General features: G+C 42.6%; 6 protein-coding genes across 15 annotated transcripts in view; 3 read left to right on the forward strand and 3 right to left on the reverse strand.

Annotated features, from left to right (window-relative positions):
* mylk4b (myosin light chain kinase family, member 4b) overlaps positions 1–4,632 on the reverse strand; it is a 27,837-nt gene extending 23,205 nt beyond the window's left edge. Inside the window, exons 1-2 of one of the 4 annotated variants that reach the window (XM_029828904.1) lie at positions 4,499–4,632; positions 3,566–3,676 (exon numbers count right to left, since the gene is read on the reverse strand). The gene's annotated coding sequence lies outside the window, so the exon portion shown is untranslated. Of the gene's footprint in view, positions 1–3,565; positions 3,844–4,080; positions 4,313–4,498 lie in introns of those variants that run through there. The other 3 variants (XM_029828906.1, XM_029828905.1, XM_029828907.1) reach the window with 3 other exon arrangements.
* LOC101062127 (leukocyte elastase inhibitor-like) lies at positions 3,791–19,448 on the forward strand. 2 transcript variants are annotated; one of them, XM_029828916.1, is made up of 8 exons: positions 3,791–4,041; positions 4,538–4,719; positions 5,196–5,333; positions 5,417–5,534; positions 5,646–5,788; positions 6,079–6,246; positions 6,443–6,730; positions 19,277–19,448. In XM_029828916.1, exons 1-8 carry the CDS (start codon positions 3,864–3,866, stop codon positions 19,394–19,396), a joined length of 1,335 nt encoding a protein of 444 aa, XP_029684776.1. In that variant the 5' UTR covers positions 3,791–3,863; the 3' UTR covers positions 19,397–19,448. The 2 variants fall into 2 exon arrangements, with proteins under 2 accessions (XP_029684776.1, XP_029684775.1); XM_029828915.1 differs by lacking the exon at positions 19,277–19,448 and having other exon boundaries at positions 3,795–4,041; positions 6,443–6,902.
* Positions 10,568–13,535, forward strand: gfus.1 (GDP-L-fucose synthase, tandem duplicate 1). Its single transcript, XM_003974424.3, has 10 exons — positions 10,568–10,886; positions 11,565–11,719; positions 11,811–11,925; positions 12,069–12,197; positions 12,273–12,346; positions 12,419–12,552; positions 12,733–12,864; positions 12,935–13,014; positions 13,169–13,268; positions 13,351–13,535. The coding sequence occupies exons 2-10, from the start codon at positions 11,565–11,567 to the stop codon at positions 13,404–13,406; spliced, it is 975 nt and encodes a 324-aa protein (XP_003974473.2). The 5' UTR covers positions 10,568–10,886; the 3' UTR covers positions 13,407–13,535.
* The window catches only part of bmb (brambleberry), an 11,907-nt gene continuing 5,079 nt past the window's right edge, over positions 17,000–23,827 (reverse strand). The window contains exon 14 of one of the 3 annotated variants that reach the window (XM_029828913.1): positions 17,000–17,233. In XM_029828913.1, the coding sequence (XP_029684773.1) occupies positions 17,174–17,233 (60 nt within the window). In that variant the 3' untranslated portion in view covers positions 17,000–17,173. Of the gene's footprint in view, positions 17,234–23,654; positions 23,794–23,827 lie in introns of those variants that run through there. The other 2 variants (XM_029828911.1, XR_003886421.1) reach the window with 2 other exon arrangements.
* LOC105419144 (protein brambleberry-like) lies at positions 17,226–18,840 on the reverse strand. Of its 3 annotated transcripts, XM_029828925.1 has the most exons (5): positions 18,549–18,770; positions 18,386–18,476; positions 17,806–17,867; positions 17,621–17,730; positions 17,226–17,391 (listed from the first exon to the last, which is right to left on the reverse strand). In XM_029828925.1, exons 1-5 carry the CDS (start codon positions 18,736–18,738, stop codon positions 17,296–17,298), a joined length of 549 nt encoding a protein of 182 aa, XP_029684785.1. In that variant the 5' UTR covers positions 18,739–18,770; the 3' UTR covers positions 17,226–17,295. The 3 variants fall into 3 exon arrangements, with proteins under 3 accessions (XP_029684785.1, XP_029684784.1, XP_029684783.1); XM_029828924.1 differs by having other exon boundaries at positions 17,621–17,709; positions 18,386–18,840; XM_029828923.1 differs by having other exon boundaries at positions 18,386–18,771.
* On the forward strand, positions 20,836–23,818 carry LOC115247351 (GDP-L-fucose synthase-like). 2 transcript variants are annotated; one of them, XM_029828922.1, is made up of 11 exons: positions 20,836–20,928; positions 21,079–21,160; positions 21,821–21,992; positions 22,095–22,209; positions 22,353–22,481; positions 22,557–22,630; positions 22,703–22,836; positions 23,024–23,155; positions 23,226–23,302; positions 23,457–23,556; positions 23,639–23,818. In XM_029828922.1, the coding sequence occupies exons 3-11, from the start codon at positions 21,838–21,840 to the stop codon at positions 23,692–23,694; spliced, it is 972 nt and encodes a 323-aa protein (XP_029684782.1). In that variant the 5' UTR covers positions 20,836–20,928; positions 21,079–21,160; positions 21,821–21,837; the 3' UTR covers positions 23,695–23,818. The 2 variants fall into 2 exon arrangements, with proteins under 2 accessions (XP_029684782.1, XP_029684781.1); XM_029828921.1 differs by having other exon boundaries at positions 20,854–20,928; positions 21,838–21,992.

A 23,827-nucleotide genomic window follows, 5' to 3' on the forward strand; every position in this document is an offset into this window, starting at 1 on the left:
CCAGAACTTAGCTGCAGCGTAACAACAGGCTTCACACACACACACACACACACACACCTGCATGTGACTATTTAACATACAGCTGTTATTTCATTGCTTCGCTTTAAGAGGTCAGTGACATCCCAGGTCAGAGTTGAAACCATTTGAACTTCAAGATTCCGGCAGCTTTCCAATTTCTGACTGTGTCCTGCTAAAGAAAGCTTTTGAGTCCTTTGATAGTGGGAGTAGCACGTGTTCACACTAGTACATAGTCACTAGGCCTTCATAGTCCACACTCAGTAGTGTAATTTTTGCACAGTAAATTCGTAACTAAATCCAAGATTGGTCGCTTGCTTCCAAACTGATCAGCAAATGGCCTCTTAAGAAAATGAGTGAAGCCTAAATCCTATGTATCATTAGATAATACGAAAAAGATATAAAAAGGTTTCTGATGAGCTTTCAAGCTGTCTGCAGGTAATTAAAGGTCTTTGATACGTGCGTTGATGTTTCAAATTTCACCTCTGCCGCTGTAATAAATAATCTGTCAATCAGTCTTGTTTGGTGGCCTGTCCCCATCTTAATGTGCCTCGAGAGGCACTTATACATTACCAGTTACTATTCTCAGGCTCAACATATCGTTTAATAACCTTCTAATTGCTGAGACCATGGGAATTGAACCTCCCCAATTTTAAAGACTATTTTTAAAAGCCCAACTAAACATACATTTAATACCAAATGAACGTATATCTCAAAGTAAGACTGAACTTTGGAGAGTAAACACTTTCCTTGTGTTAAACTACTCTCTCCAAAGAGTATTTGTGGTTTTCTTGGACCTGTTCGTGCATTTTTCTCATTTAGTTGGCAGTTTACGATACGAGTCTCACAGCATGAAGTCATCAGGAGGATGTTGGAGTTGAGTCCTACGCCAAAGTGCAAAGCTGAGGAAATCTGAGTGGACACGAACATGCGTGCGCTCTACGTTCCCCTCTCGGTCGTTTCAATCAGGCAGCTGGGACGCGCCACAATCTGTATCAATTTACACCTTATTTAATTCCAGGCAACGTGTACAGTGAAACATTCACCGCAGGAGCCCGACGTGTGATACGTTTCCAGCCACTATCGAACAAAACACTTTTCCATGATGACGAAAGGAGGCGGATGTTTATGAATTCAACTTTCATCAGGATGAAAGTTTAGCTTTGTGCTAATGACTCGGAATGCTGCTACATTTGTCTGCTTTCCGTCCCGTCATGTTTTCTAGACTCATCTTCTTGCAGACCTCTTGTTCTTTGCAAGAAAGTTAGGCAGGAATGTGGCTAGCGTTCAAATATTTGAGTAGAGAAACGACACGAAGGTGTGGTTATGGTGGCAGTTTTTTACATTTATAGAATTCGTTTTTACACATAATTATAGAATTAATGCTTCCTAGTGCAGTGGTCATTAAACATTTTTGTACCCTAAACACGTAAAGTCTGTTCCACCATATTCAGCTGACGCAGCCAACAGGTTTTATTTGTTTAGCAGTTGTAGCTCTGCTCGCTGACAGTTCAGGTGTGGGTCAAGGGCAGTTCACTCACACACACACGCACACACACACGCACACACACACACACACCCTCAGGCAGAACTGAATCCAACTCTTGGAAATACTAATAATGTAGAACTTGCTCTGCAACATCACAGCCTTGAGCAAGAAATGAGGTAGCTGGGATTAGGGTGAGGATGAGGATTATTCTGGCAAACAAACAGGCAACAATACTGGTGCTGTATAGGACATGCAGTGTTGAATTTGGATGTCATAAGTTGCTTTACTAGACCAAGAGATGTGGAGAACCTAGCAGAGACGCAGGTAATCTGTAATGACAGAGTTTAGCAGTTTAGTCGTCTGAACAAACCTTTGGAAGATCAAAGATCAATTATTAGTAATAAACAGGAGAGGTTCTGTGGAAGAAGACTAAATGGGGATTTGAAGCTATCAAGGACTATAAATCCTGATGATTCTCATGTAGCAGATGTTCCTGAGGTTGAAAGAGGCATCCTGATGAATCAGATCGTCACAAGCGAGAGCTTCCCTGCAGAAGATGCTGCAGCTGATCTGCTGTCGAATCTACACGTCACCCCTCATTACTGGTGTAGGTTGCTTATATGTGCGCTCCTGCGTGCACATACTATCACAGAGGCACCACTGAGATCCAATATTACCCGTGGCAAGTTGCAGAGCCACACTTGTGAGGTGTTTAATCAGTAACCACGAGAGGAATCTGCTGCATTAGGCACATGGAGACAACTTCTCTTGACCTGCTGAAAGGCTCCGTTGCATGTTCACTTCTGCCCACCAATGACATGGATGATATGTGTGAATGGGTCAGGGTCTTTCAGAGACAGGCCATGTTGACAGGAAAGACAGTTCCTGGTGCTAATGGAGATGCCTTCCTCAACCACAACCACAGAGAGCGAGGGGGCGAGGCTCACGTTCGAGCTCCCCCCATTCAGAGGAAAAACCCCAGAAGGATCATAAACATCTACAGTAATTATTCTCATATAATGGGAAGTTCCCGATGGTCAGATTCACTTGGAACACAATTCATGCATGTGATGATAAACCGAACCCAGAGATAGATGTACATTAAACCGACCTAACACCTGGGAGGTGTTAACACACGTCTGCATTTCATAAACTCTCATTTTGGCCTTTCAGGACCGTAAATCCTTAAAGCAGACAATAAACTATTTTAAAACTTTATTTGTTGGCCTGCAACAACTAATAACTTCTTTTCCTCAGACATGTTTGTATAATAAAATCATGAAAGAAAAGTACAACTATGTGAAAAGCTCTGATCCAAAAAGAGGGCAGGATGGTTTCTATACTGAGAAGGTCTATATGAAGCTGGTTATGCAAAAGTGAGGTCTGAAGTCCTGCCCTGGTTATAAATCAGAAATGTTTAGGATGTGGCCGCGGCCACCAAGGCCTCCCTGTAAACTCTCATGACAGGTGGGGAGAAGACGAGGCCATAAATCACGCTGACACACCTCACTGATGAGGTGCTTTACAGGAGCAACATCCCTTCAGTCTGGACTCTGGTCAACAAGCCGTCAATTTCACCTCGTCTTTACGACAAAAAGATGATTTAACTTCACACAACAGATGAAAAGACCCACCACAACAGCTAGATCTACTGTCAGTAAAGCTACCAAGGCAGAAAGCATGTGAACTACAAGGCTGAGGGGCAAAAACAACATCATTGAAATCATCTAAATAAATTAAGTTCATGTTGGTCTTGAAAAAATGAAAATGGCTGGAAGGTCCAGTGTATTTATAGTACAAGAGACATAAAAAAAAGTGCAGGATTTTGTTTATACAGTCTGGGGAGCTGACATAAACCTCACATTCCACTGTGTGTGTGTGTGTGTGTGTGTGTCTGTGTGTGTGTGTGTGTTCCCTCACATCTCTAATTGTGGAATAAACTGAGACCCTAAAAACCTCCCTGGTTCTCTGTGGGCTTTAAAGAGAAAGTTAATGGCAAATATCATTTTAAAAGGGGTTGAATCAACATTACACCACATGGTAAAGGTCGACCAGACTGACCTGCTGAATGCTGCTAAACCAACTGCATGTTTGCGTGAAGCCTGACGTGCGGGTGCGGTCCGGCCTGGGCGGGGGTGAGACCGAACTCCTGTCTCCGTGCACCTTTAATCACTGTAGAGCAAACAGAACAGTCAGATGATTAAAGGTGGAGACCTACAGGTCTGACAACGGTTGCGTAAAGTTTGCTTTCGGCCGCGCTCGGCTTCATTCCTTCCTCCTCTCCGGCTCTTTTCGCCGTATTGTGAGCCGAGTTATCGCCCAGTCACGCGTCCCACCCACCGGCCACCGCTGCGTATAAATGAGCTGCGGTGGCCTCCAGCAGTTTACCCCCCCCTCCGGCCTGCGGGACAAACTCTGCGGCTTCTCTCTTCTGCGGGGAATATTGCGCATTTGCGCCTGCCTCTGCGTTGTGCTTTCACTGTCACACGGGCGGGGTGTGCGCGATCCGAGAGGGCTTCAGCTGTCACGGAAAACAGGTAACTTTTAACACCGCACCGCACCGCACCGCACCGCACCGCACCGCACGGACAGGCTCCGCAAACCCGCACAGGCCACGCACGCTGTCACTTCTTGCTTCCTTCATCCCGTTATTCCTCCAGTTCCTCCGCCGTTTTACAGGATTTATTTCCGGGTACTTAAACGCGTCTGCAACCACAGAGATGGCGAATATTATATCAAGTGTGGTTTATTTGGCCATTTAACAGTCTGGGCGTGTTCATGGGAGTGTTTCCAGCATTTGTCATGTTAAAAACAACGGATCATTTTATCAAGAGTGGAAATGGTACGGAAGCCCCAGATGGTCATTATTACTAATGCATATTTACCCCCCCCAACTTCAACAGTGTTTTACAGCATGAAAATGTTATTTTCACATGTGTGTAGCTGTTGTTTCTCTTCTGTTTCGATGGATTGTTATCTACTTTTCTACTTTACCACTAATGCAAGTTGTCTTACGCCCTTCGTCCTTTACAGGAAACCTTTCAGGCATGGCAGCCATCAGCGGTTCAAACACAGCTTTTGCCTTGGAGCTGCTTCGCACTCTGAGCCAAGGAAATCCCAGCGGGAACATCTTTGTCTCCCCACTGAGCATCAGCTCAGCCCTGGCGATGGTTTATCTGGGAGCTAAAGGGGAGACGGCGGCTCAGATGGCCCAGGTAGGAACTCCTGGCCCTTTATCACATGATAGATGATGAGTAAAAGCTGTAAACTGCAGGAACTGCTCTGCTAGTTTACACTAAAGACGTTGGAGGTCCAAAGGTCGGTTGCCTGATGATCTAATGACTTTTGTTCAGGTGGAGTCAAATGAATGTGAACCTTGAACTCATTAATGACACACACTTGTAGACACACGTTCACGGAACCTGTTCAGCTGATATAAAGTAGCCTGTTAACTTGTGTGTTGCTCAAGATTCACTTTAAATTAATGATGTCCTGGTTGATGAGACAGCCTCAAAATGAATAAATGACTCAACAAAGCTGTACACACGGGGCACAACAAGCACAAAAAGCAGAACAATGGGTAAACTTGTGTGAAGCACTGACCAACAGAAGGTTTAGTAACACCAAAATGGACTCAAATGGTAGAATTGAATCATTACAGTGGGATAAATCTGATTTTCCATGTCTCCAGGCTCTCTCGTTCAGCTCCGGTAAAGATGTCCACGCAGATTTCCAGACGCTCAACGGCGAAATCAACTCGCCATCTGCGTCGTACACTCTGAAACTAGCCAACCGACTTTATGGAGAAAGCACCGCCAACTTCCTCTCAGTGGGTTCTGGATTTACACCCATCACGAACTGCCAGGAACCAAACGGTGTATTTGATTGGATTGATTTCCTCTGGGATTTCAGGAATTCCTCGACGCCACACAGAAGTACTACCATGCTGACCTGAAGGCCATTGATTTCATCGGGGCCCCAGAGGAGTGCAGAGCAGAGATCAACAGTTGGGTTGAGGAGCAAACAGAGAGTGAGAAGTTCCACCTTAGGTTCCACCACTGTCCTGAACAAATACCACTTTTAACCCTCCTATTTGAGAGGTCTCAATCACTGTTTCTGTCCTGTGTGTGTTGCCTTTCAGATAAGATTAAAGATCTTCTGAAGCCAGGAACAGTCAGCACGATGACAAGATTGGCTCTGGTTAATGCTATCTACTTCAAAGGGAACTGGATGAATCGCTTCGATGAGGCAAATACCAAAGAAATGCCTTTTAAAGTCAACCAGGTAACGAGCTCAGCCTGTAAATTCAGAAGCTCTTGATCTCCCCCTGGTGGCTGTATGTAGTACAGGTCACAAGGAACAGCAGAGAAATCAGCTCATCCTTAAAAGAAGTGTAATTTACAAAAGCAAGATTATCAAGCATTCAAAATATGATGGCAGCTGTAGGGCCATGACCTTTGAGGTCTGGAAAGCAGTCCACCAGCTGTGCAAACGTGACATTTTTAACATTATATACAGTCTCCGTTCAATTCTTTTAGTGGAATTAAATTTATTGTGCTTTGCTGGTATGATAGAATGAGAGCAAGCCTGTCCAGATGATGTACCAGATGAAGAAGCTGCCCTACAACTACATCCCTGAACACGGTGTGCAGATCCTGGAGCTGCCGTATGTGGAGGAGGAGCTCAGCATGTTCATCCTGCTGCCCGAGGAGACCACAGATGGCCCGAGCCCTCTGCTGAAGGTGCAAGATGTGAAAACAAAAGACAGGTTTTTCCTTTTTAGAAAAAAAAAAAGTGTTTCAATTTGCAAAGCTGACTTGATGCCGATGTTTCTGAGGTTTTCCTGCTAGGACTTTGGGGTGTGTAATGACAAGCAGCTAAATAGCACATTTTTATGAAATATGTTTTACTTTAAATACAATGAATATGTTGTTGCAGCTGGAAAACGAGCTGACACGGGAGAAGCTTGATGAATGGACCAACAGGGAGAACATGGATGTCCACTCTGAAGTCCTCGTTCACCTGCCCAAATTCAAACTTGAGGAAGACTACGAAATGAACGAGGCTCTGGCCAAACTGGGCATGACAGATGTGTTCTGCGCAGCCAAGGCCGACTTGTCTGGTATGAACGGTGATGGAGGACTGTTCCTGTCTACGGTGGCCCATAAGGCTTTTGTGGAGGTGAATGAGGAAGGGACGGAGGCAGCCGCAGCCACAGCGGGCATGGTAGCGTTCTGTATGCTCAGGGAGGAACACTTCACCGCTGACCACCCCTTCCTCTTCTTCATCAGACACAATAAGACCAAGTCCATCCTCTTCCTCGGCAGATACTCATCTCCACAGTAGATGAAGTATGGGGCCATTTGTGAAACAAATAAAGTATTTTAAAACCCTGAAACAAAGTATCTTTCTCCCTGTTAATAGTCAAACATCTTGAATTGGATGCTATTTGTTTTAGTTTAGGCCACCAAGTGGGAATTAACAAACATAATTTATGAAATAAAAAATCATTTGGCACCAATTCCTGTAGTGCACCACCATCACTTGAAATATTCCACAATTTGGGGATTTTAGAAGGTTCGATCTACAACCAGGTGGTAAATGTTTTAAGGTCTCTTTGCAGTTCGTTTGGGTAAATGAGTTGGTTACAATGCTTAAAAAAGCTGCTAGGCAACTGTGGTTGGGTGTATCTCAGTGCAGGATATGGAACTTGTTTGCCTTCTGAAACGGCAAGCCCATTGTATAACAATTAGGTACATTCATACTGACATATTTACAATAGTTGTCATCCAGTTCATAGGCCAATGTGGGCAAATGCAACACCAGCCCCTGAAAACACCAAATATTAAGGATAAAAGTGAAGCCTATGCTCTTTGGACAATTGAAGCTCCCTCAGTCAAAATATAATCATCAGGGCCCAGTATTTCAAAACTCCAAATCCAGATCAAAATTATCCGGATTTGTAAATCCCCCTATCCTGGTCTGTGGATCATAATAATCTATCCCAGTTTTTCAAAACCTTGCATGATAGGATCAAAATGATTATGATTCACCTGGACAGGGATTTCCAAAGCCGTCCCTCCCACTGGATCATTGCCAGGAAACAGGAAGTGATGTGTTTAAAAACAAAATAAAGCGCCATGTGTCAAACTAAAAGTCACATTTTATTTAAAGATTTTACCACTATCTACTTAGATGTCAATGTTATAACTTTAAAATAGTAACTCATGTTACAATAAATCAATATAATTTTCAACAAATCGATCCTGAATATTTTATTAAAAAAACAAAATCAAACAAAATCAAAATTTCAAAAACAATATACGAATCATGACTTTTTACTCATGTCTTTTTCCAAAGTGAAATCAAAGTGTATTATGTTGAAATTGTCCCATTCTTTATGAAAAATACAAACTAACCATGGCACTTCTGACTGCTCTCCCAGCTGGTTCGTCAGTTTGATGTGGTTGTGGTGCCTCTATCAGACCTTCTGGAAGTGGAACGTCGTCCTCCTCCACGGGCACTCTTCTTTTTTGTGCTATTTTGTGCAACACAATACATGCACAAATAATATTGCAGGCTTCTTTGGGCTCCACACGGAGATAATTAAGGCAGGCAAATCTCCGTTTAAGTATACCACTGATGCGCTCAATTGTCCCCCTTGTAGATGTATGAGCATAGTTGAAATCTTGTTGTGAGTTGCTTGTGACTGTTGCAAAAGGTGTCAGCCAATGAAGAAGAGGATAACCTGTCACCAAGGAGGATTCCATCTGGAGTTTATACTATGGCGCCCCTTCCTGTTTACAAATTCCCACTCTTTCACGAGGGGCTTAAATGTGTATATGTGTGCAGTCTATCACACCAATAGTGTTCGGCATCCCTGTGATGGAAAAGAACTGTTTTTTGTTTTGTGAAATTTCTTCATACTCATATTTAATAAACTTGAAAGAGCTCTTGCCACAGAATGCACCACGCATCCCACTGTTGATTTTGTGACTCCAATGCTATCTGCAATAACTTCAAAAAATGATCCACTTGCAAAAAAACGAAGAGCAATCAACACCTGTTCCTCCACAGTCAAGCCATGGCTCCTCACTGTTGGTCTTTGAAGATGAGGGCGAAGAACATCACATAAATAAATAATATCCTGTGTTCCGAAACGATATCTTGAATAAAGTTCTTCATCAGAGTACCGCAGAAGTAAATTTGGTCGTTCAGTATATTGCCGAGGCTTGTATTGCCTCTGACGTTGTTGCATCACATGCACGAGTGCTGTCATTTTGCTCAATCTATTTGCTACTAACCCCTTTTTAGCCAAACCCATGTCCCACCACACCTGATTTTAACGATCCCTCATGGTAGTCTAGAGAGCCAGCCTGGGTGAGACTTACAATCAGACAACATGGAGGGCAAGACCGAAGGAGGTCACTCCTCTGCGACTGAAACAAATGCACTGCTTGAAGGTGTGCGTGAAAATTATCATGTGCTATTTGGCAATTTCAGCAGTCAAAATAAAAAACAAAAAATGAAATATGGGAGAAGATAACAGAACTGGATAATGCCACCGGTGGAGGCCAACGCAGATCTGTGGATCAGGTCACATTGAGATGGAAAAATCTCAAACAAAAAGCTACTAAAGACCACTCAGAGGCCAAAACGACTCCAACAGGCAATAAACCTGCCAAACGTGGCGAGTTTACTGATGTGGTTCTGGATATTATTGGTGGAGGGGATTCTCAAGCTTTACATGGGATTGTACCCTGTGATGTGGGAGAGTCTATTGGCTCCCAGGGGCCACTCAATCTGTCAAGCGATGGGACAAGCACCCTTACCTTTTGTTGAGTCCGATCAACCTGAACTGTCCACCAGCCAGACCTTGACCCAAGCTGCTGATGTGGTGAGGGTTACACCATCACCACATCCACCACCCTTGACGTGCCGGGGCAAAAGGCCAAAGAGTCATACACAGGATCGTCCCTGAAAGTTGAAACAGAGCGAGCGCAACAGCAGCTCGTCCTCACCAATGAACCGATTAATTTAACAAACTTGAAACAAGAACAGGTGAAACTGCAAATTAAATTGCTTGAAAAACAATTAATGTGAATCACTTTACAGAAAAGTTATTTATTTTGTGGTTCAATGGAATTCTGAGAGCAAGTTTTCAGTTCTTTTTTGATTTTAACGGTCATATTTTTGTTACAATAAATGCTGTCTTGCAAAATCTATATGTTTATTTTGGTACATCACTATATTTCAAAAAGCTTATTTCTATTTTACAACTTGAAGCATAATAGTCCCTTTTTATATGTAATGTAAAATCACACTAGTATTTGTGTGACACACATGCTAACAAAATGCTTTAAAATGACAAGACTGTTGTGATCAACTATATAATTTTGATTTTTAGTGTTTGAAGTCATATTGTGATGAGAATGACTTAAAATAACTTTCTTCGAGACAACATTTGTGAGAAATTACTATTTTTCATACATAGGATTATTTCCAAATCCACCTCTGAGGTGAGATCATCATAATCTTGATTTTCAGGATCAAAATGATCCGTATTTTTGACCAAAGTTCTGAAATACCCAAATGTGGCAAAAATCTGGATTTTTGGCAGGATTGGATTCACAAATCCAGATTGAAATCTTCAGGATAAATTCTGCATTGAAATACCCGATTTTGGATCAGATCAGAGAAAAATCCAATCCACCTGGATTAATCCTTTAGGATTATTTCTGAAATACTGGGCCCTGTTCCTTGGACCACTTGGCCAACATTTCCTGTAAATTTGATTAAAATGAACTAACAGACAGGCGCCAGCCTTAACTACAAGGGTCGGCCCAATTTGGATGCCTTTGTCTATTTCATGAAGCACTACCAGTGAGAATATTCTTTAGACGTAAAAGCAAAAGCTCTAAATAGGATCAAATGCTGCGGGGAAGAAAAAGTACATTCGCAAACTAGTGGAAAAGAGACTCTAGGAACTTGCATTGCCAGTGTGAAGCGCCGGGCTCTAAAAAAGATCGAGCCACTAAATAAATATTTATTTTGAAAGGCAGAACCGGAAATCCGCCATACGCTTCCTTTAACGTGTTAATAAAAGGCTCTTCTGTCCTCCCGTTACTTCATGTTGCTGAACAGTTTAAGATAGTAGATCCGACTCTTCATACGTTTTTAGATTGGACTTTTAAAGTCGTGCTGTTATGTGCTGTACTTGCGGAATCCAGTTAATCTAATAAGCGGTGTTTGGTGTTTGTTGTCTATATTTGCGCTGACATCCATCTTGGTCGCTGGCAGGTCCTCTGGCAACGCCACAATTTGGACACTTTGACTACCTGGACTGTCAGACGGTGGACAAGCGATCAATCCGGAAGAAGAGGTGAGATAAGTTACAGGCGTGCAGGATTAATGGCGAATTCTAAATCAGAAACTCGGTGAGCGTGGAAGCTTTTGCATTTATTTGCAAAAGTGTGTCGTTCGGGATGTTTGTTAGAAGACACAAGTTAGCTGCCAATTGTCCTAAAGGTTGAGCATCATCAGGAATGTCTGTACGGGAATGGGAAATTCAACAGAACTTTTTAAAAGACCCAATAACCGGATTGATTTGATGCTCTTGTGCAGCCTCAGTAAATGGAAATGTGCATCCTTTTACGTGGGAGGTGTGTGAAGCCCACAAGCCCAAACTGATTTGTTCTGTTAGTTGAGCTGCTTTTTCTGTCCAGTATCTGAATTATTACATGTCTATTCCAAAAATCCCTCAAATGTATTGTGTATTTTTTCCACACATGCTTAATGCAAAATCACAATTATTACCTAATGGAGTGTCAGAATAAATTGAAAAGACATAAATGATTCGAATATATTAAGAGTTTAAATTTTAATTTGTCAAATCTATCAGTCATTCAAACTGTGAATGTTGTGGCCACTGCTTGAGCAGTTCAAACATGATAAAGTTGTTAAACTTCTACCTGCTGAGCCTGTTGGACAGCATTATATGCCAGGTTATCTTCTATTTTTATCGACCAGTCATGCACACTGGCATATTTTTTTATTCCAGATGAGCTCTCAGGATAACCAGAAACCATGGAGGGTGTTGGTGACTGGAGGATCTGGCATGGTGGGAAAGGGCCTCCAGTGTGTGGTGAAAGAGATGAGGGGAGCCAAGGAAGGGGAGGAGTGGTTATTCCTTTCCTCCAAAGATATCAATCTATTGTAAGGTTATAGCATGCAAACAAAACACTGCTGACACACCCAGCTTAGAGGCTGCCTGAACACTAACTCGGTTATTGAATTCTGCACTCAGGAATTTGGAGAATACACGAGAAGTCTTTGAAAAGTTTCAGCCAACCCACGTTATCCACCTTGCTGCTATGGTTGGAGGACTTTTCATGAACATGAGACAGAACCTGGACTTCCTGGTATGAATCACTATACATGACCATAGTTTTCAGTCGGTAGGTTCCACTGTGACACTAAAGGGCACTAGAATAAAAGATTCACATGCTTTGCTTTGACCTGCTGAATGTCAGATCTTGTGTGTTGATGGCTTCATCTCCTCTAGAGAAACAATCTCACCATCAATGACAATGTGCTGCTGGCATCACATGAAATTGGTGTGACCAAGGTGGTCTCCTGCCTCTCCACCTGCATCTTCCCTCATGAGGCCCCCTTCCCCCTTGACGAGTCGATGGTAAAACAACCACGTGGCTGCAGCTTGTTGCAAAGCATCTGTAAATACGTGACAAACATTTTCTCTGTGTTAAAGATCCTGTTAGGGCCACCACATGATTCAAACTATGGATATGCCTACGCAAAGAGAATGGTTGCTGTCCTTAACAGGTAGAAACGCTGATTTTTAGTAAATTTGCCAGCTGGGAGAGTCTTTTCTATATAGCTGTGTGTGTTTTGCAGGGGTTATTACGAGCAGCACGGACGGCGCTACACGGCTGTGATCCCTACCAACGTGTTTGGTCCTCATGACAACTTCAACTTGGCAGATGGTCACGTGCTGTCGGGCCTCATACACAAAACCTACATCGCCAAGAGTGAGTCATATTGTTGTTTCCACTTGAAACAAATCTGTCTTCACATGGGAGAATAAATACTGTTTTATCCTGTTAAAATACAGGGAGATGCTGATGCTAAACCAGTTCTGAACTGGAACACTTGAGTTAAGGGTCTGGATCACTACAATATCACTCACATCTTCTGTTCCTATCATTTAGGGGACAAAACTCCCCTGGATGTCTGGGGTTCCGGCACCCCGAGGAGACAGTTCATATACTCTGTGGACCTGGCTCGTCTCATTCTGTGGTCCTTGAGAGATTATGATGAGATTGATCCAGTCATCCTGTGCGGTGAGACTTTGTCCTTCGTAGCTTCGTATCTTTAGAGTTCACCAGTTCAATTACTTTAAACTGGTTGCAGGTGATGATGAAGCTGAGGTGTCCATCAAAGAGGCAGCAGAGGCTGTGAAGAAAGCCATGGACTTTGATGGAGAAATCGTTGTATCCTTTCACTCTGCTACATTAAAGCAGTGTTTTAATCTGAGAGATCCTTATATCCAACTGCTGGCAAACAAGCTGCAGCACAAATGCAGAATGACTTGAGAGCGCCAGCAAATGGGACTTTCATGTCATTTCCTTAACTGGTGACCTCAAGTTTGACAAGAGCAAAGCAGACGGTGTGTTCAAGAAGACGGCCAGCAATGCAAAGCTGCGCAAATACCTGCCCGACTTCAAATTCACGCCCTTCGATCAAGGTGAGAGGCCCAATTTATGAGTTTGGACAGTTTGTGAGTTTGGCTTCATGTTTGACCTCATTGCTCCTGATCTTACCTGCAGCTTTAAAGGAAACCTGCGACTGGTTTGTAGCCAACTACGACTCGGCTCGGAAGTGAACCCTTTTCTCAAAACCAGCGGTACAGTCTGCCGTTCAGGAGCTGCTGTGATGGCCATCAGGACGTTGATGGGTTCCTCTTCCTGTTGCAGGTTCTACGCTGCAGGGGTTTGAATAAATAAGTTTTTTTAAAAAAAGCTCAGATTTAATCTGTGGTGGCTCGGTCTGAAATTCATTCAGCAGTTCTCTAGATTTTATTACTTGGATTTAAATACTGTTCGGTTCAAACGACCTAAGACATGAGAGAAACACATGAGGCAAAGACAACAGTTTTGAATTTTACTTGCAAGGAGAATGGAGAGATGTGCTCAGTTCCAGATCTCCAACTCGTTCTGACGCACAACTTCCGCCATCCTTCTTTTATTGAAATTAGGAGGTCCCTAGTTACACAGAATTCAAATGTGTCTAAGTGAGGGGGAAACACAAGATAGCAGGTCCCAAACAAAGCAAAAGACTGTAAATCATAATGGTGAGAACAGCTCTATCTCCAGTCAGTGTCACTTCCCCACAGCAGCTGCATTTCTGTCGCCCTTGACCAGAGAAGTACGAGTTCACACATCAAGCATCATGAACATTAAGTGTGAGTGTCAGTTTCAATTCAGTTCATCTTCAAAGGAAAGATGTTGTATAGTTGTTGTTAAGCGCCTATCTTAAAACACTGTGCACAGCTGTTGCTCATACCTTGGTTTTAGCTGGTTGAAGGTGTTCAAGATGGAGGCAAGTAGGTAAATAGGATGTAGGCAGAGGGAGAGAGGCAATGGCAGGCAGGCAAGCAAACAGAGGGGAAAAATGGCAGGCAGGCAAGCAGTGGTATAAATCCAAATTGTTTGTACTCCAAAATAAGGCTAAATAATCCAAATAAAAAGGCTCAACAAAAAAGGTCCGAATAAGTAAACTAAAGTGTTCGTTTCCTAATTTCAAAGGCTCTCACATTCCAAAGATACAAGGCTTAAGCGGTAAAAAACTATATCACTACTAACTATTCCTTCGTCTAACTGAGACTGACTGCCAAGGGAGGGGCAGCCATCTTTACTTGGTCATGTGACCAAAGCTTGTGTCAAAATAAACGTACGTGGCCTGAGGCCAAGAAATCTTAATCCAAGTATCTAAACTAAGGAAACTAAATTGGCTCTAACATTAAGCATTAGCAAATAATAAGAAACATTAAGTAATGAGAATCAATAAAACAAGAATAAAGAATATAACAAGGTAAAATACTGCGCCCACTGGTGAGCTCCTTCATGGACCCGCTGCAGTTCGCCTACCAGCCGAGCATCGGGATGGACCATGCCGTCATCTACCTCCTCCACACACCCCTCACTCACCTGGAGAAGGCTGGAAGCACTGTGAGGATCGTGTTTTTGGATTTTTCCAGTGCATTCAACACCATCCAGCCCAGGCTGCTGGGGGACAAACTGCAGGTAGCTGGAGTGGATCACCACCACCTTCTATGGCCAGTGTGAGACTACCATCCAAATACAGCATAAGAGCTGCCCTGCTGGTAGTTACAGGCCAAGGATAATCTTTCCGTGCTGCAGCGTTGTTTCTACCCAGGATGCTAGGTCTGCTAAGGCTGGTGAAAGGAATTGTCACGGTTGTGCTTGCATTTGATGGGAGACACACCTGTGGTGCTATAGAAGGAATGCTGCTGCAGTCACATTGGTCCTTTAGGTGGTTATTTACACTTTGCTTGCAATGCCATATTTTGGTAACGTTCAATTTTAGACCTGGGGGTTTCCAGAGGTACCATACAAATAAAAACATTCATATGAAGAAAATAGACACTCCCAAATATTTAATTGCACTCTGTAGCCACTTGGGAGTCATTTAAACTTATTTGGTTTCAACTGATTTGGAGGCTTAGTATAACTATTATGTTTGTCAGGAACACTATGATCACAATTAGCACCGAGGCTAGTATACTACAGCCCCAGCCAATCTTCTGTATTTTTCTTTTTTTTTTTTGTATTACCTTTTGTATATTTTACCCGCTGCTGTCCTTGTGAAGTTTATGAAATCGGTACACTATTTATGGACATCAATAGACCATAACCTGTTGAAGTAGCCTCCCTAAGTGAGTCAGCGGCTCTGAAATCTTCACTGACTTTCGGGTCTACCTGGACTCTATTCGTCTAAGTCCACCCTATTATCAGACTTTGCATCACCTTCCCGGTCGGAGTTTTCAACAGCAATGACCTTCTTGCAATGAGTGAGGTGTACCCAGGTTGATCTTTCAGCTATTTTAGCAGCAGTAGGTGTAGACAAAAGGGTCCTTCCCACTTAGGTGAATACCAGTGTTTCTTTTTTACGCTTCTCACTAGGACCCAATCGCCCAGCTCCACCGGTTGGATTTTCTGTTGGGAGACAGAGGGCGTCTCAGTTTCATGACCTTGCTTCTGTTTTTCTAAATTTTTTCTCATGTAACGTTTATATAGAGCTTAGCCAAATCAACACATTGTGTCCACGGTCTCCCCGTCTCTTCCATGCATTTCTTCAGTCTGTTTTTAATAGTGCCATTAGTTCTTTCAACTAAGCCTGCGCTCTGAGGATGATAGGAGCAATGGTGTTTTAAGTCAATATGAAACATAACACTGATTATTTTAACAACTTGATTTACAAAATGAGTACCATTATCACAGTATTTTTTTCCTGGGATACCATATCTGGGTATGATATCTTTGCAGAGTGCTTTAGCAACTGTTAGCACATCTGGATTTTTTTGTTGGAAATAGTTCTATCCATTTTGAAAATGCATCTATTATGACTAGACAGTATTTTTGTCCCCTTCTTATTTAATTCTATGAAGTCCATATGTATAGTTTGGAATGGATATTGGGGAGCAGGAAATTTTCCTCTCCTTGGTCTCAGATTTCCTTGTGAATTGTGTCTTGCACATGTCAGACATGTTCTACAATTATTATTTTTTGAATAAGAATTAAATCCATAGGCTGTATAATGCTGCTGTATCTGTCCTACCATCCCTCCTGTTTAGACATGTGTTACACCATGGCTCAATATAGCAGCCTATTTACACAGACTTTCTGGTAGGACAGGTTTTCCTGCTGGTCAACTTCCTCAATTTCCAGGTTTGTCTGCAACTCCAGAATATCTGTAGTGCAGAGTTTTCCTGAAAAATTGAACTTTCTTCTCCACCTTTCCTGACTTATTTTCCCCGAACCTTCTGCATATCCTTCCACAAACTTTTCATCCCCCTCAAGTTCGACATCCTTTTTCTTCAACAGCGGCATTTTGTACTATGTGGTCTCACAGAAAAGTTCTCTGGTATCTTAAGTCACTTTGAGGCGGCCTGCTGTGGCTACGATCTTTCCTGAGGTTCAGCCTCACCCACTGGACCCTTCAGGTGTGTTGGAATCCGGCTCGAAGGACCAAAATGTTCGGTTCAAATGACCTAAAACATGAGAGAAACAAATGAGGCAAAGACAACAGTTTTGAATTTTACTTGCAAGGAGAACAGAGAGATGTGCTCAGTTCCAGATCTCCAACTCGTTCTGACGCACAACTTCCGCCATCCTTCTTTTATTGAAATTAGGAGGTCCCTCGTTACACAGAATTCAAATGTGTCTAAGGGAGGGGGAAACACAAGATAGCAGGTCCCAAACAAAGCAAAAGACTGTAAATCATAATGGTGAGATTATACGTAGGTCTTCACTGATTTGATTACCTTAGAGACATTTACAAAAAGTAGCACTCAGCTTGTGCAGTGCAGACGGGGCCTGAAGTGGCCCACAACCAACTAACGTGGAGATTTCAGGCCTTATCAGGGTGAACGTACGAGGAGTGTCCTCCCTCGTGGACTCTGCAGTACTCCTGTCCAGGCACAGCTCTCTTCTTACAAGCTTTGCCAGTTTTTGTGATTCCATATCGCAAGGTCACGCGAGTCGTTCACAGATATACTTATACTTATATAAAATATATACTATATAGATCCCCCCCAGGTTTCTCAGAGGGATGTCATCAAACAAGACCTGGAAAATCCCCCAAAATATATACTTAAAGAAAATAAAATAATAAATTAATCTATATCTGTTCTTATTTACTTCCAGCATAAAACACAATTCAACTGAACTGGTAATCAGGGTGGCTGATGTCTGCCAGGTTAGATTTCTAGAAATATGAAGGTCACGGTATTGAAAGCTTACAAGACAAGAAGACTGAATTGGGGATGTGGCAAGCAGGTTATTCCTGACAAACTACCTGTGACGCAGGCCTGGGAGTTGACGAATTACAGGAAACACTTTTCATAAACATGGACTCTGGTTTCCACTGTCTGTGAGGAGGTGAAACTGCAGATATGGCAAAATCACCTGTGTGTGAAAGCACAAGTCAAACCAAAACCAAATAACTATTCTAACCGGAGGATGAAGTTTTGACAGTCAAACCTGAGCCAAAGCTGTCCTGATGAGACAGGTTGTCCTGCTCCATGAAACCATCCAATTCATCTCTGTGGGAATAAAGCAGCAGATCACATCAAGAACATTTCTGTTCCAGAGAAACTCATCTTTTACACATTTCCCCCTCAGTGTTTTACTTTTTGTTAATGGCCAATTTACAGGACAAGGATTAATACAGTAGTACAAACATGTTCATGTACACATGTACACATAAAACTGAACAGAATCTGAAACAGGTTCTGAAGGATCTGGCCACACACACACACAACTAAAACTTGTGTAAATACAGACATACGCACAGCTTATACAAACCCTCGAGCAAACAGCCACTATTTACACTAACTGCATTCATTTTCGTTTTTGACAAGTCCATTGAACACACCCTCTGCTTTGCTTTTGTCAAACTTGCACAGTTAAGTTCACTATTTTAAAATGGTGAAAGGCATAATTGTATTTCTATGGTCCCAGTTGTTTCACAGGCATCATCAGTGAGATACATTGATGCAGATTATTTTCAAAAATTACTTCTTTTTCCTCACAAAGCTTAAACGGAATCCTCCAGACTCACTTCTGTGGCGTAGAAGATGGTGGATATGACCAGAGGGAAGAAGCCTTCTGCTTCTGGGCCACAGCCCACAGCTGGTTCACAAACCAGTGACCTGCAAAAGTCACATGAACAAACTGAAATACGAGCCAGAAATGCTGCGATTGCATCCTCTTCGGGTTTGTACCCAGGGAGAGTGCGAGCAGCAGCAGGCTGAGGCTGCCGAGGTCCAGCGCCGGTTGCTGGTTCACCTCTGCTGCTGCGTTCAGAGGCACGCTGAGCAGCAACGCGGCCCGAGAGAACGCTGGACAGCGCAGGAAGGTCAGCAGGACGGCACACACCACAAAATAGCCTGCGTGTGCAATACATGTCCACATGGCTGTCAAGCTCAAGCCTGGAATTACAAGACACACAAAAGGTTTAAGAACATTGATGAAAATTTTACACAGTCAAACGTTGATTTGATCATCTCCAGAATTTAATGCTCCGAACTTTTTTATTTCATGGTATCATACAATATTTTTTTAATACAGTGGGACCTCTACTTACGAAATTAATTGGTTCCGGAAGTTGTTTCGTAACCTGAAAATTACGTAAGTAGAGACGCGTTTTCCATGTAAATGCCCTAATCCGTTACAAGCCCCCAAAAATTCGGACATAATTTTTTTTATAAATCATAAAATTGCATCAAAACATGTAACAAATACATGTTACAATTAGATTACCACACAATAAATGTAGGAATTCAGTGCAAGGCTTCTCCAGGAACAAAATTAACTTTATTACAGGCTAATCCTACATTAGCCGTCATTACGAGCAACGAACGTTAACACTTGTGGTAACACCGCCATCTCATGGACAAACATACGAACACCCACAACAAATAAAAGTTAAACGAAGGCGACGCTGGGCATGGTAGCGTTCTGTATGCTCAGGGAGGAACACTTCACCGCTGACCACCCCTTCCTCTTCTTCATCAGACACAATAAGACCAAGTCCATCCTCTTCCTCGGCAGATACTCATCTCCACAGTAGATGAAGTATGGGGCCATTTGTGAAACAAATAAAGTATTTTAAAACCCTGAAACAAAGTATCTTTCTCCCTGTTAATAGTCAAACATCTTGAATTGGATGCTATTTGTTTTAGTTTAGGCCACCAAGTGGGAATTAACAAACATAATTTATGAAATAAAAAATCATTTGGCACCAATTCCTGTAGTGCACCACCATCACTTGAAATATTCCACAATTTGGGGATTTTAGAAGGTTCGATGTACAACCAGGTGGTAAATGTTTTAAGGTCTCTTTGCAGTTCGTTTGGGTAAATGAGTTGGTTACAATGCTTAAAAAAGCTGCTAGGCAACTGTGGTTGGGTGTATCTCAGTGCAGGATATGGAACTTGTTTGCCGTCTGAAACGGCAAGCTCATTGTCAGAGTTGGATAACAATTAAGTACATTCATACTGACATATTTACAATAGTTGTCATCCAGTTCATAGGCCAATGTGGGCAAATGCAACACCAGCCCCTGAAAACACCAAATATTAAGAATAAAAGTGAAGCCTATGCTCTTTGGACAATCAAAGCTCCCTCAGTCAAAATGTAATCATCTGTTCCTTGGACCATTTGGCCAACATTTCCTGTAAATTTGATTCAAATGAACAGACAGACAGGCGCCAGCCTTAACTACAAGGGTCAGCCCAATTTGGATGCCTTTGTCTATTTCATGAAGCACTACCAGTGAGAATATTCTTTAGACGTAAAAGCAAAAGCTCTAAATAGGATCAAATGCTGCGGGGAAGAAAAAGTACATTCGCAAACTAGTGGAAAAGAGACTCTAGGACAGGGGTCACCAACACAGTGCCCGTGGGCACCAAGTCTCCCGCAATGACCACATGAGTCGCCCGCAAGCCTGTTCTAAAAATAGCAAAACTCGCAAGTGAGGTGCGTCTAAGAAAATTTTTACTACCGCTATTTTTTTAATCACACCTGCATTTACGTAGATTTCAAAATGACAACGGTGAGTGGATTGCAATTTTCTACCCCAAAAACACGGCAAAAAGAAGACAGCAAATTTATCATTTTCAAAGTGAATGGGAGGAAGAGTCATTTTTTACTACTGTGAAAGGAAGGTGTGTATGTTGCATAACTTTAAAAAACATGGTTCAACATAGTTTATGAATTGTTAAAATGGTTTAGTGGTTGAAAGGGTCTGGTGAAAACTCAACATTTTTTTTCTGATCAAATGTAGAAGTGATCAGATGAACAATTGCTGAGATTAAAAATAAAGTGTTGAATATTGATCTTTTCTTTTACCCACTCTAAGTTATTGACACACACACACACACAATTTGTTATTTTAGAGGAGTGTGTCAAGCGGTAGCCCTTCACATGACTCGGTACCCATGACTTAGCTCTTGGTTTCAAAAAAGTTGGTGACCCCTGCTCGAGGAACTTGCATTGCCAGTGTGAAGCGGCAGAACCGGAAATTCGCCATACGTTTCCTTTAACGCGCGACTTAAAGGCTCTTCTGTCCTCCCCTCACTTCCTATTGCTGAACAGCTTCAGGTAGGAGATGCAACTCTTCATACAGTTTTAGATTGGACTTTTAAAGTCGTGCTGTTATGTGCTGTACTTGCGGAATCCAGTTAATCTAATAAGCGGTGTTTGGTGTTTGTTGTCTATATTTGCGCTGACATCCATCTTGGTCGCTGGCAGGTCCTCTGGCAACGCCACAATTTGGACACTTTGACTACCTGGACTGTCAGACGGTGGACAAGCGATCAATCCGGAAGAAGAGGTGAGATAAGTTACAGGCGTGCAGGATTAATGGCGAATTCTAAATCAGAAACTCGGTGAGCGTGGAAGCTTTTGCATTTATTTGCAAAAGTGTGTCGTTCGGGATGTTTGTTAGAAGACACAAGTTAGCTGCCAATTGTCCTGAAGGTTGAGCATCATCAGGAATGTCTGTACGGGAATGGGAAATTCAACAGAACTTTTTAAAAGACCCAATAACCGGATTGATTTGATGCTCTTGTGCAGCCTCAGTAAATGGAAATGTGCATCCTTTTACGTGGGAGGTGTGTGAAGCCCACAAGCCCAAACTGATTTGTTCTGTTAGTTGAGCTGCTTTTTCTGTCCAGTATCAGAATTATTACATGTCTATTACAGAAATCCCTCAAATGTATTGTTTATTTTTTCCACACATGCTTAATGCAAGATCACAATAATTACCTAATGGAGTGTCAGAATAAATTGAAAAGACATAAATGATTCGAATATATTAAGAGTTTAAATTTTAATTTGTCAAATCTATCAGTCATTCAAACTGTGAATGTTGTGGCCACTGCTTGAGCAGTTCAAACATGATAAAGTTGTTAAACTTCTACCTGCTGAGCCTGTTGGACAGCATTACAGACCAGGTTATCTCCTATTTTTAACAACCTGTTATGCACACTAGCATATTTTCTATTCCAGATGAGCTCTCAGGATAACCAGAAACCGTGGAGGGTGTTGGTGACTGGAGGATCTGGCATAGTGGGAAAGGGCCTCCAGTGTGTGGTGAAAGAGATGGGGGGAGCCAAGGAAGGGGAGGAGTGGTTATTCCTTTCCTCCAAAGATATCAATCTATTGTAAGGTTATAGCATGCACTCATATGCAAATTAAAACACTGCTGACACACCCAGCTCAGAGGCTGCCTGAACACTCACTCTGTAATTAAATCCTGCACTCAGGAATTTGGAGAATACGCGAGAAGTCTTTGAAAAGTTTCAGCCAACCCACGTTATCCACCTTGGTGCTATGGTTGGAGGACTTTTCATGAACATGAGACAGAACCTGGACTTCCTGGTATGAATCACTATACATGACCATAGTTTTCAGTCAGTAGGTTCCACTGTGACACTAAAGGGCACTAGAATAAAAGATTCACATGCTTTGCTTTGACCTGCTGAATGTCAGATCTTGTGTGTTGATGGCTTCATCTCCTCTAGAGAAACAATCTCACCATCAATGACAATGTGCTGCTGGCATCACATGAAATTGGTGTGACCAAGGTGGTCTCCTGCCTCTCCACCTGCATCTTCCCTCATGAGGCCCCCTTCCCCTTTGACGAGTCGATGGTAAAACAACCACGTGGCTGCAGCTTGTTGCAAAGCATCTGTAAATACGTGACAAACATTTTCTCTGTGTTAAAGATCCTGTCAGGGCCACCACATGATTCAAACTACGGATATTCCTACGCAAAGAGAATGGTTGCTGTCCTTAACAGGTAGAAACGCTGATTTTTAGTAAATTTGCCAGCTGGGAGAGTCTTTTCTATATAGCTGTGTGTGTTTTGCAGGGGTTATTACGAGCAGCACGGACGGCGCTACACGGCTGTGATCCCTACCAACGTGTTTGGTCCTCATGACAACTTCAGCTTGGCAGATGGTCACGTGCTGTCGGGCCTCATACACAAAACCTACATCGCCAAGAGTGAGTCATAGTGTTGTTTCCAATTGAAACATGTCACAAATCTGTCTTCACATGGGAGAATAAATACTGTTTTATCCTGTTAAAATACAGGGAGATGCTGATGCTAAACCAGTTCTGTACTGGAACACTTGAGTTAAGGGTCTGGATCACTACAATATCACTCACATCTTCTGTTCCTATCATTTAGGGGACAAAACTCCCCTGGATGTCTGGGGTTCCGGCACCCCGAGGAGACAGTTCATATACACTGTGGACCTGGGTCGTCTCCTTCTGTGGTCCTTGAGAGATTATGATGAGATTGATCCGGTCATCCTGTGCGGTGAGACTTTGTCCTTCGTAGCTTCGTATCTTTAGAGTTCACCTGTTCATTTACTTTAAACTGGTTGCAGGTGAAGAATCTGAGGTGTCCATCAAAGAGGCAGCAGAGGCTGTGAAGAAAGCCATGGACTTTGATGGAGAAATCGTTGTATCCTTTCACTCTGCTACATTAAAGCAGTGTTTTAATCCGAGAGATCCTTATATCCAACTGCTGGCAAACAAGCTGCAGCACAAATGCAGAATGACTTGAGAGCGCCAGCAAATGGGACTTTCATGTCATTTCCTTAACTGGTGACCTCAAGTTTGACAAGAGCAAAGCAGAAGGTGTGTTCAAGAAGACGGCCAGCAATGCAAAGCTGCGCAAATACCTGCCCGACTTCAAATTCACGCCCTTCGATCAAGGTGAGAGGCCCAATTTGTGAGTTTGGACAGTTTGTGAGTTTGGCTTCATGTTTGACCTCATTGCTCCTGATCTTACCTGCAGCTTTAAAGGAAACCTGCGACTGGTTTGTAGCCAACTACGACTCGGCCCGGAAGTGAACCCTTTTCTAAAAACCAGCGGTACAGTCTGCCGTTCAGGAGCTGCTGTGATGGCCATCAGGACGTTGATGGGTTCCTCTTCCTGTTGCAGGTTCTACGCTGCAGGGGTTTGAATAAATAAATTTAAAAAAAA

The sequence above is a fragment of the Takifugu rubripes genome, chromosome 20 (genome assembly GCF_901000725.2).
Source record: "Takifugu rubripes chromosome 20, fTakRub1.2, whole genome shotgun sequence".
Classification (NCBI taxonomy): Eukaryota; Metazoa; Chordata; class Actinopteri; order Tetraodontiformes; family Tetraodontidae; genus Takifugu; species Takifugu rubripes.

What these genes read in the sequence shown, in the direction of transcription:
- LOC105419144 (XM_029828923.1), bottom strand. Translation starts at nt 18,738, where the DNA reads ATGTGGACATGTATTGCACACGCAGGCTATTTTGTGGTGTGTGCCGTC. An exon ending in CCATCTTCTACGCCACAGAA is followed by an intron (nt 17,868 to 18,385) that starts GTGAGTCTGGAG and finishes TTATTCCCACAG; the next exon opens with AGATGAATTGGATGGTTTCA. An exon ending in TCAGGACAGCTTTGGCTCAG is followed by an intron (nt 17,731 to 17,805) that starts GTTTGACTGTCA and finishes TTTCACACACAG; the next exon opens with GTGATTTTGCCATATCTGCA.
- LOC115247351 (XM_029828922.1), top strand. Translation starts at nt 21,838, where the DNA reads ATGAGCTCTCAGGATAACCAGAAACCGTGGAGGGTGTTGGTGACTGGA. An exon ending in TCCCCTTTGACGAGTCGATG is followed by an intron (nt 22,482 to 22,556) that starts GTAAAACAACCA and finishes TCTGTGTTAAAG; the next exon opens with ATCCTGTCAGGGCCACCACA. An exon ending in TGATCCGGTCATCCTGTGCG is followed by an intron (nt 23,156 to 23,225) that starts GTGAGACTTTGT and finishes AACTGGTTGCAG; the next exon opens with GTGAAGAATCTGAGGTGTCC.
- gfus.1 (XM_003974424.3), top strand. Translation starts at nt 11,565, where the DNA reads ATGAGCTCTCAGGATAACCAGAAACCATGGAGGGTGTTGGTGACTGGA. An exon ending in TCCAAAGATATCAATCTATT is followed by an intron (nt 11,720 to 11,810) that starts GTAAGGTTATAG and finishes TTCTGCACTCAG; the next exon opens with GAATTTGGAGAATACACGAG. An exon ending in TCCCCCTTGACGAGTCGATG is followed by an intron (nt 12,198 to 12,272) that starts GTAAAACAACCA and finishes TCTGTGTTAAAG; the next exon opens with ATCCTGTTAGGGCCACCACA.
- LOC101062127 (XM_029828916.1), top strand. Translation starts at nt 3,864, where the DNA reads ATGAGCTGCGGTGGCCTCCAGCAGTTTACCCCCCCCTCCGGCCTGCGG. An exon ending in TCAGCTGTCACGGAAAACAG is followed by an intron (nt 4,042 to 4,537) that starts GTAACTTTTAAC and finishes CGTCCTTTACAG; the next exon opens with GAAACCTTTCAGGCATGGCA. An exon ending in GGTTGAGGAGCAAACAGAGA is followed by an intron (nt 5,535 to 5,645) that starts GTGAGAAGTTCC and finishes GTTGCCTTTCAG; the next exon opens with ATAAGATTAAAGATCTTCTG.